Source organism: Carassius gibelio, chromosome A15, assembly GCF_023724105.1.
Source record: "Carassius gibelio isolate Cgi1373 ecotype wild population from Czech Republic chromosome A15, carGib1.2-hapl.c, whole genome shotgun sequence".
NCBI lineage: Eukaryota > Metazoa > Chordata > Actinopteri > Cypriniformes > Cyprinidae > Carassius > Carassius gibelio.
This window is the reverse complement of record NC_068385.1, coordinates 18,031,938-18,049,172: the sequence shown is the minus strand read 5'-3', so window position 1 is coordinate 18,049,172 and position 17,235 is coordinate 18,031,938. Positions and strand designations below refer to the sequence as shown.

Sequence of the window (17,235 nt, the reverse complement as noted above, 5' to 3'; positions counted from 1 at the left end):
ACCTTTTGAACCAGCCGAGTTTAGCGACCTTAAAGTGCTCTCATTTAAGACGGCGCTACTGCTCGCGCTAGCTTGCGGGAAACGAGTGGGAGACTTGCATGCCCTGTCAGTGAACAGCGCGTGTATGCAGTTTGGACCGGACGATTGTATGGTCAGACTTTTACCCAAACGCGGTTATTCGCCTAAAGTGCTCTCAACGCCGTTCAGAGCTCAGATAGTTACAATTCAAGCATTTTGCCCCGAGGAGGACAGTAATTCAGTGTCTCAGAAGTGCGCTTTGTGCACCGTGCGTGCATATGTGAACAGAACTAGCCAGTTTCGAACTTCAGAGCAGCTTTTCGTCTGCTACGCGGGTGCCAAGAAGGGCAGCGCGCTGTCGAAGCAGAGGCTATCACACTGGATAGTGGAGTCTGTGCGACTAGCTTATGCTTCCCGGGGAACTGCCTGCCCAATCGGGGTGCACGCCCACTCCACAAGGAGTTTGGCATAGTCATGGGGTTGGGCGAAAGGTATGTCTATTCAGGACATTTGTTTCGCAGCGGGCTGGTCGTCTCGCAACACGTTTGCGAGATTCTATAATCTGGACATTCCCTCGTTCGCATCACATGTGCTGTCAGTGCAGGAGGAGGGAGTTGAGCAGTCTTTGGACTAAGCTATGGGCACGCCCTACCTAGCGCGTGCACTAGCCGTGGTTCTTTCTACCAGGTCAGCGTCAGTTATTGTTGTAATAGCTGCGGTTGAGGTATTCATTCACTATCTAATGTGGTCCCTTTATTATGCCCGCATTATAAGCCGGCAGTGTATTCCCAAGCACCAACATATTGCTGCATTTTCCCCATATCACACCAGTGTTGCTTATCTGGGTGCACTGGATTACGATGGTGTAAGAGCTGATTTGGCTCTGTGCCAAGAGGTGTTTCAACCAGGTCCGGTACCCGACCTAGAGCTAACGCGCTGTAAGAGCTAGTGCTTATGCTCTTCTGTGGCTCGATGCGAGCTGGGCCGGACAGTATTTCCCACACGGCGGGGGTTTTATTGTTCCCCATACGTAATGTCGAGAGACCGACTCGGTAAGGGAACGTCCCTGGTTACTCACGTAACCTTAGTTCCCTGAGAGGAGGGAACGAGACATTACATAACCTGCCGTGTGGAAAAACCTTCCAGCCTCATTACTCTCGTTCAGTGGAAGATTCTGAGGGTTTTGGCGCCCACCGTCACCTATATTGATGGCTGTCAGCCAATCAGGTGAGGGCGAGGGCGCCATTGGCTATTTGCAAGCAAAAGAGTTATTCAATCAGACTTCATAATTTCGAGGAAATGGATTTCCCCCCATACGTAATGTCTCGTTCCCTCCTCTCAGGGAACTAAGGTTACGTGAGTAACCGGGGACGTTTTTCTGTCCCTGAACATATAAACGGAAAAATGAAGCCGAAGTCTTGACTTTTCGTTTTGTTCGGACGAATGAAAAACGAATGTGCAGTTTTTTTCATTTTTCAGATTTCAATATTAAATTAAAAAACGAATTATACGAAGGTACACGGACCGTACATGGACCTACATTTAATGCTGCGGTCTTTTGTGTATTAATGCTTACGATTACTATTTTGAGGAATGTGAGTCCCTCATTGAATTTCGTTAAGCATTAAGAAGTTATTGGAAGTAATTGGCGTGTAAATGGAGTTTTTGAGAGAGAGCTTTTTCCAATTGGTTGTGAAGTTATGATGGTGATTTCAATGCTAATTCAGGGCATTATATGTATTGTGTTTTGAGGAGGTTTTTGGTGTAGGGAGATTTTTATTTTATGTTGGCGATCGAGTTGCCGATTTCAGTTGTAATTATTGTGTGATGTTATGAATTATGTTTCAGGCCCAGTAGTTTAATGAGTGACAAGGTAAGCTTAATTGGTGGAATTATTTAATTGTTTAATTATTTGCAGATTTAATTGTCACTAATTTATATTTGTAAGTTATTTAAAAGGTATATGTTCCTGGTCTTGGCAATAAAATGTGATTTTTTATTTTATTGTGTTAAATATAATGTACTGAATTGAAGTGAATGAATTGGAATTGATTATGAATAGAAGACTTTTGAATCAACTTCCCTGTTGTTCCTTGCTTTATTTATTCCATATGATATAAGACTGTCATCATTATATGTAATATCGCTAATGATGTATTTAAAGTCAATAATTGTGGTGGTTTTTACCCCTGGCACCCGAACCCAACTTTTCGAAGGCCAAATACCGTCACAGTTCCGTATCAGTTACAAATGATCATTACTTACCTATAAGGCCCTAAATGGTTTAGCTCCTGCGTACCTAACTAGCCTTCTACCACGCTACAACCCATCACGCACCCTAAGGTCACAAAACGCTGGACTTTTGGTCGTTCCTAGGATAGCAAAGTCCACTAAAGGAGGTAGAGCTTTCTCACATTTGGCTCCTAAACTCTGGAATAGCCTTCCTGATAATGTTCGGGGTTCAGACACTCTCTCTGTTTAAATCTAGATTAAAAACGCATCTCTTTCGCCAAGCATTCGAATAATGTATCTCTTAAACTGTGAGTGTAGTTGCATCTGATCAAATGTGCATTCTTATTCTTTAGCTTGGTGTTAAACTAATTAATTTTACTTTGTTGGAATAGCAGCTATCCAGGGATCCTCCAATCTTACCCTGGAGGCCCAATGCACTGCAGGGTTTAGCTCCAACCCTGATCAGACTCACCTACCTGTTATTTTCTAATGATCCCAAACACACTGATGAGCTTCTCAGGTGTGTTTGATTAGGGTTAGAGCTAAAGTCTGCAGGAAAGTGGATCTTGTGGGCCAGATTTGAGGATTCCTGAGCTACGCTAATGATGTCTCTATGTGTTTCTCTGTTTCTTCTGGATCTTCATCCCGTGGTAACTAGGATTTACACAAGCTCCAGTCTGGATCCAGAACACCTGAGAAGAGATGATGCTGACCCTCAGAGGACCTCAGATGATGCTGACCCTGAATCAACAACAGAACTAACAAACAATGCTACAAGTGTGACTGCATCATATAATAATTGCTGTTAATAGTGTTCATCGTCTGGCTGACTACGTCTTGTATTAATTAAATTAAATATCTGTGTTTGTTAAGATTTGCAAGGGTTTTATTCACATTTTCCACTCACACAATAATGCTGAGGCAGGTCTGTTACTAGAAGCATTTACTACATGATTCACTTTTCACTTTTTTTTTTCTTTTATGATAAAGCCTGTTATAATGCACTATAATTCAAGTTATGAGGGCAAAAATATCCCTTTATGAGTATTTGATTTTTAAATTTATAACATCTGATATAATTAATGTCACACAGGCCGGAGTGCAGTTTTCTGAATAACAACACATGAGCATGATCATGAATGTGATGTTGATTTCACAGTTCAACAACCAAGAAATTAATATAAGCGAGTTAAATTTTGGACACAATATTGTCTGTTTTTGTTTCACCGACACAAATAGTTCCAAACAAAGACAGTGTAGATTCTAGAACTGTTAGACATCTTAGAGAAACATGTTTCGTACTTGAATCTGTGTTTTTAAATGAATCACTCAGTAAGACAGACATGCTGCCACATACTGGACAAAACCAGGCATGGAAAACACTCAACAAAATATTGCCTTATTAAAGGCTATGTTGCAGGTTTTTTTTTTCTTTTCTGGCAATTTTAAGCGGAAAAAGGCACCTTAAAATGATGTTGCTATTATTATAATTATTATTGCCTAATATCTGACCAAAAGGTGACAGAGAGAGAGAAAGAAGGAATGAAAAAAAGAAAGACATTTGTCAAGAGTGACGATTAAGTTATGAATTGGCCTATAACATGTAGCTCAAATTCTATGCATGTTACAGTGCATAATACACACCAAATTAGATTTTTGTGATAAGAAATAATAATAAGGTGTGAATTAATTAAGTGATAAATTATTAAAACAAAACCTTTCCGAACTGTAATCTCACTCTTACGGTCATTCTGACACAATGAAAATGCTATCAATTCACTTTATTTTGAAGTGTATCCCACAGGCGTGATTTGAAAGGGGAATGGGAAAATCTGTTTTGCATCTACTGAATACAAGTTTTTACCAGTAAGAATACAATTATAGAGCTCTGTAACTAGATTTCTAACTAGTAATAATTTAATTAGAGAGCTCTGTAATTTACATTTTTACTAGCAAGAATTAAATTAGAGAGCTCTATAACTGAATTGATACTAGTAAAAATGCAATTACGGCGAGTAACGTTGGGAACAGTTTACGCTAAAACGGCTTGCCATATTCGATCACACATCGGATGTGACGCAGCAGATGACGCATGCGGAAGTGTCGAGCAGATTGAGTTCCCTGCTCGAGTGATGTCGCGGATTGAGTTTATGTCGAATAATGACTCTAAACAGATCGGAAATAAAGCAGACAGACGATAGCGAAGCACTTTGACGTTACCAGAAGGTAAGATGAGCGTCTCGACGTTTAATTCTTTATTTCTGACCTGACAGTAGGAGGTTTCGTTTTCGTCAGTGCTGAGATAACTACTAAAACTAATGTTTTCCATTGTGTATTTAGTATATGAATCCGTTAACACGTGCTTTACCCAACTGACTCATGGATTAGAATGTGTTTTAATGATCGGTGCGGCATGTTTCGACGTCTTCCGGTTTCTCTCTCTCTGTCCATGACAAATATTTGTTCAGTTCAGTGTTGTCAAAGCCTTTACACTTCACACTCACCTGAAACACGAACTAAACACACGAGGATGTGTTCAGAGGTCCAGTCTCAAAACACCAATAATCTTGGTCTCCGAACACTTGCTGGTACCCATTGACTTTCATTGAATTTTTATTATTTATTTTCCCTACAATGGAAGTCAGTGGCTACCAGTAAGTGTTTGGAGACCAACATTGTTCAGAATGTCTTCTTTTGCTTTCCACGGAAGAACCAAACCATTTTTGGGTGGACTGTCCCTTTAAATGAAAGCATCCCTGACCATTAATGTGGTCTCTGACGTTTGTGTGTGTGTCTTTCTCTCTCTCTCTGTGTGTGTGTGTGTGTGTCCCGGTCAGCTGGTCTGATATGCACATGGCGTCCTCCCTCCAGATGTGTCTCCGTCTCTATCATCTGCTGCTCCTCGCCGCTCCGCCGCTGCACACACACTCCATCTTCTCCTCCTCTGGGGTGTCCTCGTCCTGCGGGCCGGGCCGGTCCTGGGCGGTGCGGCTCAGCGCTGGCTCAGTGACGGCTCTGGAGCGGCTGGCACACAGCGTGGCGGAGGAGCTGGGTCTGGAGAGCCACGGGCAGATCGGGCAGCTGGAGGGACACTACCTGCTCTGTCAGCGACCGGAGGACAGCACAGACGTGCACTCCACAGAGTCAGCTCTGGACCGAAACCCTCATGTGCTCTGGCACTCACAGGAACACATCCTCAGACGCTCCAAGAGGAGCCTGACCTTCAATGACCCCAGATACCCCAGCCAGTGGCACCTGGTGAGTACTGTGGGGCATTAAATACTGCACACAATTACGCACTCTAGTCATAAAAGTGTGTGTTTTGGATGAATATATCAAAAGGGCTGGAAACGCAATCATATCTAGTGTCTGTAATCATTGAAGCTCAAAAACACTATTTCGATATGAGTTATATCATATAAGCATTTAATCTGAGAAATATTTCCTTCTGTCAAAATAAAAGTCTGGTTTAATTGGAAGAAATTATGCTTCTGTTGCTATTGTACAGTAGAATGTATTCCCAAAGTAATAATAGTGATGATATTAATAGTTATAATAATAAAAACATTTAGTTTTAAACTTCATTTAAAAAGAAATAAATAAAAATTGTAACTTTGTTTTAATGTTTTAATTTTAACAGTAAACTTATGTTTTGGACTTAATAATAAATAAATAAATAGATGTTTATTTTTCATTAGCTTGATTTACATTATAAAATATTAAGAATTAATGTTTCATACCTTAATTTGGTTACGACTGATTTTGATCATTAGTATTAAATCATAAATCCAGAAAAGAACACGGGTAATAAAACAAATAAATAAAAAATTAAATTATATTAGTAAATAAAATATTTTATAGGGCCATATTACTGTAGAAATGATAATAAATTAAATAATAAATTATATAGTATATAATAATAATAATTAATTAATAATAATAAATATAGTTTTATGAATGCAGTTGATTAGACCTGCTCTTGATTATTAAAATTAAACAATTAAAATGGAATCCATAAAATTGAAAACAGAATTTAGGAAAAATAAAACGTTCTATGCAATTTCAATTAATTAGACATGCAATAGATTTAAATTAATTTTCATTTAACCATTAAAATATAGTCCAGTAAAATGGGAGTCAAATTAAATTTGAAAAAAAATTAAAAACGATTTCATGAAGTAAAATATATTAGTTAGTAAATGTATAAATCATGATAGTGTGGAAGCCGTCAGATTTCATCCGTCTCTCATCTCTTCTGCTCTCACAGCACAACGATGTGAAGCGAGGAATGGACATCAATGTGACGGGTGTGTGGGAGAGGAACATCACCGGTGCGGGGGTCACTGTGGTCGTGGTGGACGACGGCCTTCAGCACACACTGCCAGATCTTCAGCCCAACTATGTGAGGAACCTCTGACCTCTGGAGTCTGTCAGCTTCAGTGCGTGTTCTGAAGCTTTAACTGCAGCTCTGTGTTTCCTAGAGTCCTGAGGGTAGTTATGACCTGAACTCGAACGACCCTGACCCCATGCCTCACCCTGACGGTAACAGTGATAACCATCACGGCACGCGCTGCGCCGGAGAGATCGCCGCCGTCTCCAACAACAGCTTCTGCGCCGTCGGAGTCGCATTCGGAGCCAGGGTCGCAGGTCAGGCAACTCAATCAGAATTCCTCATTTGGATAAAAGTAAATCTAGTCATAGATTGCTTCGTAGGGCAGATATATTGATTACTAATTGATAGATTAATGAGAACATCCATTGTAGACAAGAAAATTGTAAATGTTAAATGCACGTGTTCTTTTTTTTTAATAAATAATTTGCTTGCGTGTATTTTAACTCTTTCCCTGGCAGCGTTTTTGATTAATATTACATGGCCCCGAGACTATTGTTTTATGAATATCGGAGATTGCAATAATGATGAAAGATAAAATCATGTTTTTATGAAGTCCTACATCTGGATCATATTCAGTGGGATGATCAGCACCAATCCATCAACTCCTCCAGAGCTTCTCAGTCCTTCACCACGTCCTGGATCAACATCTCACTCACTAAAATTAGGCAGTTTTAGTTTGTATGCTGTTTATAGTTGATGATCACATTATATCTCATATTCCTATGCATACATGTGACATCGCTCCTTCCTCCACCTTCCTCCAATGTGTTTTTGATCGACATGTTCCAGACTCATTCAGCAGAACCGGAACGGCGTGTGAATAGAACGTATAACAAACCTTTGTGTGTGTGTGTGTGTGTGTGTGTGTCCTGGTAGGCATCAGAGTTTTGGACGGACCCCTCACAGACAGCATGGAGGCTGTTGCTTTTAATAAGCATTACCAAGTCAATGACGTCTACAGCTGCAGGTGCTCTTTGTTAACACTGTTTAGCTACTTCAGTTAACACTAACTAACAGTGATATTTCTGCAGGATTTAGGAATTTTTATTTTAGAGTTTACTGAAGTGGGTAACGTGTGTATTTTGTTCTGTAGCTGGGGTCCGGATGATGACGGCCGTACAGTTGATGGACCGCATCCCTTAGGAAAGGTTAGGTCATCTAAAGCTTCATCAGTTCATCAGAGGAATGCATGCATCCTTCTCCATTTGACTGGTTTCACCTCAGCAATGATTTTGGTTCTCTGTTTTTGCACCAAAATAAAGTGCTGGTGCTTCAGCCATAGCCTACACATGCCAATATGACCCTTACATTAAATCAAACGGGTGCATTTAAAACAAGATGCATTTTCTGCCATTACAGATACACTGCTGTAAGATCCATTCATGCTTTTGAAGAAGAGTCTTCTGCTCATCGAGGCTGCATTTATTTGATCAGAAATACGAAATAAACAGAAATATTGTGAAATATTATATTTTCAACAGAATCCTGAAAAAATTATCACCGGTTCAAAAAAAAAAAAATGTGAAGCAGCAAAAACAATGGTTCTAAATCGATAATAAATCAGTGTATTTTCATGATAGAAGATCATGTGACACTGAAGACTGGAGTAATGATGCTGAAAATACAGCTGTGCATCACAGGAATAAATTAGTTTAAAGTGTATTAAAATAGAAAAAAACATTATTTCAAATGCTAATATTTAACAATACCGTATTTTTGGTCGAATAAATGCAGCCTTGATGAGCAGAAGAGGCTTCTTTTAAAACACATTACAAATCTTACTGTTCTCAAACTTTCGAACAGCTTTATATCTTTAGAGTTCAGCCATCAATGGTTTTGAGTTATTAATCGATAGGGGAGCATGATGAATATCGGCCGATAATTAATGCGCATCTCATCAGTAAAGCCGGTTCTCTAATCAGAGGTAAATACCATCAGGAGTTATTGTTACACATAGAGCAGCTGTTACTACACTGAGCTGTTGTTTACTGACATCAGCGATTATCAGCTGCTTTACTGACGAGATGCACACTAATTATCGGCCGATATTAATCGTGCACCTCTATTAATCCATGTTTGAGTCCAGTTTTAACACTGACTCCTGTGTGTGTTGACAGGCGGCGCTGCAGCACGGGGTCATCGCAGGCAGGAGAGGTTTCGGGAGCATCTTCGTCGTGGCCAGTGGTAACGGAGGACAGTATGAAGACGACTGCAACTATGACGGATATGCTAACTCCATCTACACCGTCACTGTTGGTAATGGACTGCTTTATCAGCTCCGTTACGAGTGTCTAAACCTTACCTGATCAAAGAGGAGCAGTTCTGAATCAGATTTCAGCCCACAATCTTAATTTCGTATTTTTTAAATATTTGTAATATCATCTGTATTTCTATATGTGTTATATTATATATATATATATATATAAGTGAAAACCTGCTGTTAATTAACTCACCCTGGACTTGTTTTCTTCAGCAGAACAGATTTTTAACTAAAACTGTGGCCCTTGGTGGTTCATAAAATGCAAGTCAACAGCTTCTGTCACTTTGAGAATCAAAAAAAGTATGTCAGGAAACACAAAATGAATCCCTGTGGCTCCTGACGATATACTGAGGTCTTATGAAGCAAAACGATGAGTCTGTGCAAGAAACTGTACATTGTTTACTACATTACCATCTGTAATCCTCAGGCAAGGAGTCTGGAGAGATGTCTGCTTCACGAACGAATCATTCTTTTGAACCGATTCTTTTTGGTGAACAAACTGAACCAGTTCATCGAATTCAGACCGACCACTTTCTATGAAGGGGCAATATGAACGTTTTTATGGTTTCTCATGGTTTATAAAAAAAAAGTGAGTTGATGAAGACAAGTTTATTCACTTTATATGATTAAGACATGTAAAACATCTACATTTTCCATCATTATTGGGTGCTTTAATAATATCATTGCGTATTCATCACGCCACTGTGTGATTTCATAAACAAACTGATCAATCAGATATTTGTACCAGCCAAGGTTTCTGCTCAAAATCTTTAGTGTTCTTCTGAAGAAATACAGTCACAAGCATCTCCGATGGCATGAGGATGAGTAAACTAACAGCGATTTTTATTTTTTGGGTGAACTGTCCCTTTAAGAAATGAAGGCTCTTTATAAGATGATGTGTAATTGCAGGCGCGGTTGATGAGAATGGCAAAAGGCCGTTTTATGCAGAAGAGTGTGCGTCGATGTTGGCCGTGACGTTCAGCAGCGGGAGCAGACAGCTGCGCAGTATAGTGAGTATCAGTAACCTGCATTCATATGTTTTTTGCACCAAATAGTATTGATAACAGTATCGGTATCGATAAACACATCGGTATCGATGAAATGCAAACGATACCCATCCCTAATCACAACACACAATATGGCAGAATAAGCCCCGCCTTCTGAATACAAGACCCAATCAGCATTTGGTTGAGTCATTGCATCACTGCAGCTGCTGTTAGAGGCTCTGGAAGCTGATTGGATGTTGAGATGTGGGCGTGGCTATGCAGATGAGCGTGAGCTTGCAGGTTCAGAGTTTAGGGTCATCAGATGACTGGAGAAGTCCCCAGAGGATGTAGATGTTTGAGATGGGTCTCCTGATGTGTTTGTGTCAGGTGACGTCGGACTGGTCTCTGCAGAGCGGCACAGGCTGCACAGACGGACACACAGGGACGTCAGCGGCTGCTCCTCTGGCTGCTGGGATGGTGGCGCTCATGCTGCAGGTGCGGCCCTGTCTGAGCTGGAGGGACGTCCAGCACATCATCACCTACACCGCTACACAGGTCACACACCCCTCCTTAATCTACAGAATACGCTGCTGTCATATCCTCTAATGATGTTAATTGAGGCGTTGATGTTTTACTACTGCTACTGGTTTAACGTGGAGGTGTGTCTGTGTCTCCAGCATGACGCTGACGCTCAGGCCGACTGGGGAATCAATGGAGCTGGTTTCCACCACAGTCACAAGTACGGCTTCGGTTTGCTGAACGCCTGGAGGCTGGTTAATGCTGCTAAGGTAGATCTATCACAGCTTCCAGAGAAACACAGGCTTCATCAAGCATCTGAGAGTCTGTATGTGTGTCTCTGGCAGGTCTGGGAGTCCGTCCCCTTCTTGGTGTCCTACCAGAGCCCGGTTTTAAAGGCCAACGAGGACATCCCAGAGTATAACAAAACTCTCACGCACACCTGGAATGGTAAGAGATTTATATGGAGTAGCACACTGAAATGAATGATTGGTAACACTTTATTTTAAAGACCAGATCTCGCTATTAACTAGTTGCTTGTTAGCGTGCATATTAATGGCACATTGGCTGTTGATTAGTAAGCACATATTAAAGCATAAATATGCTTGACTACATTTCAGATCCTTTAATCCTAACCCCAACACATACCAATGTCATACACATCGACCGATGTGCGTTTTTGACAGCTGATGCCGATATCTTGGAAAGCAGGGGGTCGATAGCGGATATAAAGCTGATATGAGAGCACTGTGTGTGTTTAGGTGCTGTCGCTCTCAGAGTCGCCAAAATAAAAGTCCCGCCTCTAACACATCGGCCAAGCAGAAAAAATTATCGGCCGGTGCCGATATAAAAAAAAAGAAAAAAAAAAGCCAAATATCGGCCTCGGTGATATATCGGTCGACCACTACTAGGGATGTTGCGGTGACGGATTTTTTCCACCGGTTAATCGACGTGTAAAAAAAAAAACCGGTAATCCCGGTGTCACCGGGGTTGCGTGTCGTCGGGGATTTCGGGTGGCCGAAAATGCGGTCGTGCAGATGTGCACACATCTCAATTTACTTTCACTTTAATTAGCGGCAATTCAGTAGCATTTGTTTGAATTAACCATGCGTTAATTTATTTTATTATTAATAAAAATACACAAAACAACAAGACACTCGCTTGTATTACACACATCTTTGTTGCAAAATGAATAATAACTTAACACACCATGCAAAAACTAAACAAAAGCACTGAAACACCTTTAAAGTGCATTTATTAACAAGTAATTGCAAGTATCAAACAAGAAATTATATACAAAATTCACTATTCGTTAAATAAAGTGCCTGCCTTTTTCAGCAAAAAAATAAATAAAAAACAACGCACAACCATCGAATATGAAACGAGCGAACATCAAAAACTTCCTTAAATTAGGTAGCCTACGTTTTCAGGTTCCCTGTTGGCATTTGGTTTGAATCCAAAATATTTCCAAAAAGGTGCTTTTGCATTTCGCTTTGAAACCAGATCTTCCGCCATCCTTTGCCAGTTCGCTCGCCTCACTCTCCTCAAATGATAAATGAAATCGGACACCTGCTGCTTTACTGCGGCGCTCGTTCCGCTTACGCTAAATTACGAAGGCACGTAGTCACTAACTGAATGAAGTGCTTTATTGCTATAGGCTAAAACTTCAACACGATGGGCACGGTGCCGGTGGTCCAGTGCTATGACCGGTAGGTGGTTTAAACACCGTGTATCACCGGTAACACCGACTATCGCAACAAGCCTAACCACTACATAACTACCTTACTAACTATTAATAAGCAGCACATCAGGAGTTTGTTGAGGCAAAAGTCACAGTTAATAGTTCGTAGCGGGATATGGTTCTCAAACAAAAGTCTGACCAAAATATTAACAGTTTTCTGATCTAATATGGGATTCATTTCAAACCATAAGAAGGGCATTCATAAGTTGGTCTTTTCTCACTTCTTGTGACTTCAACGGAGAGAAGCGATAGGATCGTTGTCATTATTTGCTCTAGTGTCATAGGAGAAGAGATGTCTTTGTCAGCAGTGTTTGTTACTGACACATAATGAACCTGTAGCATTTATTCTGTAATAGTTTACCATGATGAACTTCTCTCTCTCTCACGCTCTTCCTGCAGTCGTGTTATTGTAAAGCATGGATGTGTGTAGCAGCAGCATCACTGCGTCAGCGGGAACATATCAAGCTCAATATTGACATGTCACTGCAGCTCTGTACAGAAATAAAAGTGATTTCTGACTTATTAAACCTTTAATAACCACAGTAAACTATAAAAGGGTTAGGGGCCATTTCATCATTACAATAACACATTTTCTGGTCTAGAAATGTACAAAAACTATTAAATCACATGACCCTTGGCAATGTAGTTTTTATACAGTACAAAATAATTGGTCTGAATTGCTCACCTAGTTTAACCTTGCAAGTTTGATGTCTGACTAAAGCCTGATTATTTAAGTGGTTTAACGTGAAGGTGAACTAGTATTCAGATGTTAATGCGTTGATCAGACGTCATGAATGAATGCACTTGTTTCTGCTCTCTTTGTAATTGCGTCATATCAGTGGTGAAATGACAGTGAGGAGCATGTTTCAGAAATACAGCTCTTGTTAAATCTGTGTGTTTGTAGTGTCTGTGTCTGATCTGAGGCAGTCTGGCATGCAGACGCTGGAGCACGTGTCTGTCACAGTGACGATCGCTCATCCTCGGCGTGGGAGCGTGGAGATCTGGCTCGTCTGTCCCAGTGGAATGAGCTCTCTGATCGGGGCCCGGAGACCGCTGGATGTGTGAGTGCCCACACACTTCTGATTCACACACACACACACACACACACACACACACCCCGTCTGAACCGGTCGGGCCGCCTGTAACACCCGGTGTGTTGTTTGAGCAGAGATACGACTGGATACACAGACTGGACGTTTTCCACAGTGCGATGCTGGGGAGAAAGAGCCGAGGGACAGTACACCCTAAACATCACTGACCACAGTAAGACATACCACTGCTCAACTCATATTTTAACTGTTAAAAAACTAAAACATTACTGTTTATAGCCGGAATAATGGCTTTTCTAACAGGCTAATTTGGCAAAGCAATGTTTTGGTCTTTGCCAAGTGTTTCAGGGGCAACTGTCCACAGTAACGCTAGCTGCTATGAACTGAAATAAAATATCTTTTGAACGAGACAAAGCTTGCCGGGGCAAAGAAACCGCATTACTTGCAAGCAGTACTAAACTAAAAGGATATTATACGTGACCTGTTCTGAATGAGTCAGAAGGTGCATGGGCTAATTTTGAGCTACAGGCAAAAAATGAAAAGTGCTAAATGTCGATTTGAGGTTTTGACAAAAATGAGTTTATTAAGCCCTCTAGTGGTCCCAATGCTCCAAATAATCATTTTAGATGTTAAGTTTCCTTTATTTGTGTGTTTTCTGAGAGGAGCGCCTTTTCTCCGCTCGCTTCTCACATTGTCTGTCATCCGAAGCGCGCGATCCTAATAAATACACAGAATTACAGTATTCACGTAAACATAATCCGTGATGTCTTAAGTGAACGTTTGGGGGAAAACATCTGATGTGTAACATTTATATTAGATCCTTTCATTACAGTATGTCTTCATACAGGCCGCCTCATTAATGTTGATCTGACAATGAAAGAGAAGAGGGAATCACTCTCTTTTCTTTACTGAACTGCTCTTGTAGTTGTAATAATCCGTTTATAAAGCGATTTTTACATTTGATTATTTGTAAAATGAAGAAATCAGGGTTTCCGCGGGGTCTTAAGTAGCGGTGGTACCGAGGGTACCTGGTCAATCCGGATCTTGACGCATGCAGCGCTATGATTTCAGCGAAGAAGAAAACGTAGAAGGAAACTCAAAATCCAGTCATGAAAATTCAACTTACATTTTAATATGGACAGTCACGGAATTTGTCAAAGGACCAGTACAGTGTCTGTAAATGTTGGTTGAAATCTGAATCCTGCGTGTGTGAATGAATGAATGAATGGTTTGTTTACTACAGAGACTGAAGAACATGACGCTAGCAGTAAAGAGCACACAGAACAGTTCTGGTGATGTTGTTTATGTATTTGAGTCACTTCACAAGCATTTCATTTGAGTAAAACCAGTGTCAATTTAAAAGTAGCCCATCAAAATAAAAGTTCATTTTTACATAAAGGCATTGTGCTAGAAATATTACTATTATTTAGTAGAATGTATGTGATACTGCTACTACTGTTGAAAAAAATAATACAACTTACTTTTTTAAAGAAATAAATCACACAAGGTTTCTTCCATGTTTAAATTTTAATAGCAAATCCCCTTTATTTACCAAAAAATAAAATTAATTTAAATTTCATTCATTAAAAGACAAATTAAATTTGGGTGCAACTTTTCATAATTAAATTACTTGTAGAAAATCTTTAAACACAATTGTTAAGTATAAAGAATGGAATTGGTTTTATTTTAGTGATTTAAATTTTAATTAGCATATTTTTGTGTTTTGCTTTAGTACCGAAATTGATACCGAGAACCATGGATTTTCACTGGTATCAGTACCGAATATTGACATTTTGGTACCATGACAAGACTAATTTGCACTATTTTTTTCTTATATTTGTTGTACCGTTTTTTTGTTTTTTGTTTTTTGCATTTGTTCTGATTTATAACAACAAAGATAAAATAAATAATTATTGTGACTACTAATACAGTGATTATTATAAAGTAAAGAAGTGGAGGAGAAGATGCAGCGTTGCAGGTGTAACCTTCAGAAAACTTTTAACTAGATTTTCCTCTAAATTGACTTTGCTGACTCTATCGTCTTCAAACAGGTGTAGCTCAGTCATTTTCAATCGGTTCCAACAAATCATACATCATTCTGAAGGCATTATAATGGAGGAGGTGAATACGACAATATCTCATTTTGCCAGCACAGGTCTCCTATGATACAAGCTGCGTTTAGATCCTGTAGATTTGTAGAGATCTGTAGGTCCAGTGAGTTTGTAAAATTGTCTTTTTACAGTACCAGTAGTAGGCTACCAACTCAAGCCTGCGCCCGCTCGAGGAAACCGCTCTCAAAAGCTCAGGTGTTTGGACGGAGCAAACTATCACTGTGTTCTCCTCACTTTAGATCAGTACAGTAAACAGTACAGTTTGAATGTAATTAAAATTAATCTAATTAACGCGTTAAATTACCAGCCCTTATATATATACCCTTATTATATATATATATATATATATATATATAATTTATTTATTTATTTATGTGTGTGTGTGTGTATCCTAATGTTATATGTTGCATATTTAACAAAATTCAAAGTTCATGGTCATGGAATATGTTTTTCTGATGTAAATGTAACATGACGCCACAGATTGTTTACGAGCTATTGTCATCTTTCCTGTGATTGAAACGCTGATTGAGCGATGACACAGCAGCTTTCTGTAAGCTGTACTCTTTCTTTTAACACACATTCGGATGTTCATTTGTGTTTATTTCATGCTGTAACTTCTATTAAAGTCGAACTTTACACTCTAAACCGCGCCAAAACGCCATTTAATATTCGAATATTGTAAAATCTGGGAAATCTGAGACATTGTTTCATATCAAAAATAACATCACAAATCTTATTGCCATTTACTGGCTGGGAGCTGCTACAATTCTCCGTTCACTTTCTGAGCAGCTAGACTTATCGATTCTTGGGATTTCTGAATCAATATTGTTGCATAAGAATGAGAATGAACTAACATTGAGTGTTTCTGTCTTTCAGAAGAGCCGAGTCTGCCGTCGGGCGTCCTGAAGCGCTGGAGACTCACTCTGTACGGCTCGTCTCTGTCTCCTCAGCAGGTGAAGGACAGGCGGAGGTGAGCTACAGACGGTGAAAGATGAATGCTTCAGCAGTATAGTCCTGAATCAGTGTTAATACGTCTCCTGTGTGTGTGTGTGTGTTTGGTCAGGGTTGTTGAGGAGGCCATGGGTGGACAGTATCTGGACAGCAGTTTTGCTCTTCCCTGTCCTCCTGGTATCGACGTTCCTCCTGAAATCGTGAGCCCGTTCACCTCGAACAGCCTGAAGGTGTGTGTGCTCCTGGAAACCCCAGCATGGTCACGTGTGTAACTGACTGTACAGTGTGTAGTGTGTAATGATGGTGTGTTGTGCTCTGCAGTCTCTGCTGCTGCTGGGCTGTTTCGCTCTCTTCTGGTCGCTCTATTACACGCTGGAGGTGACCCTCACGCTCTGGGACTGGCGTGGATGCAGCACGGCGGAGACGGGACGGGGACGAGGCTTTCAGGCCGTATCCACAGGCCTCGAGGACAGTCAGGTGGTGCAGATCCAGCCCGAGACGGACAACGAGGACAAAGTCCCGCTCATCGCTGCGGATGAGGACACGTAGCACGTGTCTCCGCTCCTTCTGTTCTTCTTCGAGCATTTTGAGTGGCCTCAGTTGTCGTCTTTGATTGATTTGCTGATGTGTTCATGACAATGTTGTCTTCTGAGAGTGCCTGACTTTGAGTGCAGTATTTGAAACCTTCAGTGCATGTATGATCGAGAGAGTGCGTGTGAATGATATTTGGTGGAGTTTAATATAAATGACTTTCTTCTCGACGGTGACGCATCGAATGTGTCACTAATAGGTCTATAAATACCTCCGACACTTGAATTTTGAAAGACGGAAAGAGATTTAAACTGCTTACCTGCAGGTATTTTACTGATTTTTTTACTTGAAGTGTGGTATTCTTGTGATCAGCAACTGAGATGGGGTTTGAATAAAAACTAAAGGGAAGTTGTTTCAGTATCTCTCTTCTCTCTGCATGGGTTACAC

General features: G+C 40.4%; 1 protein-coding gene across 1 annotated transcript; it reads left to right on the top strand.

The window, feature by feature from the left end:
* The first annotated feature begins 4,308 nt into the window (after nt 1-4,308).
* On the top strand, nt 4,309-17,200 carry LOC128028653 (proprotein convertase subtilisin/kexin type 7). The gene is made up of 16 exons (XM_052615925.1): nt 4,309-4,476; nt 5,088-5,508; nt 6,518-6,652; nt 6,732-6,897; nt 7,520-7,610; nt 7,737-7,791; nt 8,761-8,899; nt 9,813-9,913; nt 10,277-10,444; nt 10,567-10,677; nt 10,753-10,855; nt 13,051-13,207; nt 13,315-13,409; nt 16,183-16,276; nt 16,370-16,487; nt 16,579-17,200. Exons 2-16 carry the CDS (start codon nt 5,098-5,100, stop codon nt 16,804-16,806), a joined length of 2,172 nt encoding a protein of 723 aa, XP_052471885.1. The 5' UTR covers nt 4,309-4,476; nt 5,088-5,097; the 3' UTR covers nt 16,807-17,200.
* The last annotated feature ends 35 nt before the right edge of the window (nt 17,201-17,235 follow it).

Excerpts from the sequence above, each read along its gene's own strand:
- LOC128028653 (XM_052615925.1), top strand. The coding sequence starts at position 5,098 with ATGCACATGGCGTCCTCCCTCCAGATGTGTCTCCGTCTCTATCATCTG. Across the intron at positions 16,277-16,369 it reads CAGGTGAAGGACAGGCGGAG|GGTTGTTGAGGAGGCCATGG; the intron begins GTGAGCTACAGA and ends GTGTTTGGTCAG. Across the intron at positions 16,488-16,578 it reads TCACCTCGAACAGCCTGAAG|TCTCTGCTGCTGCTGGGCTG; the intron begins GTGTGTGTGCTC and ends TGTGCTCTGCAG.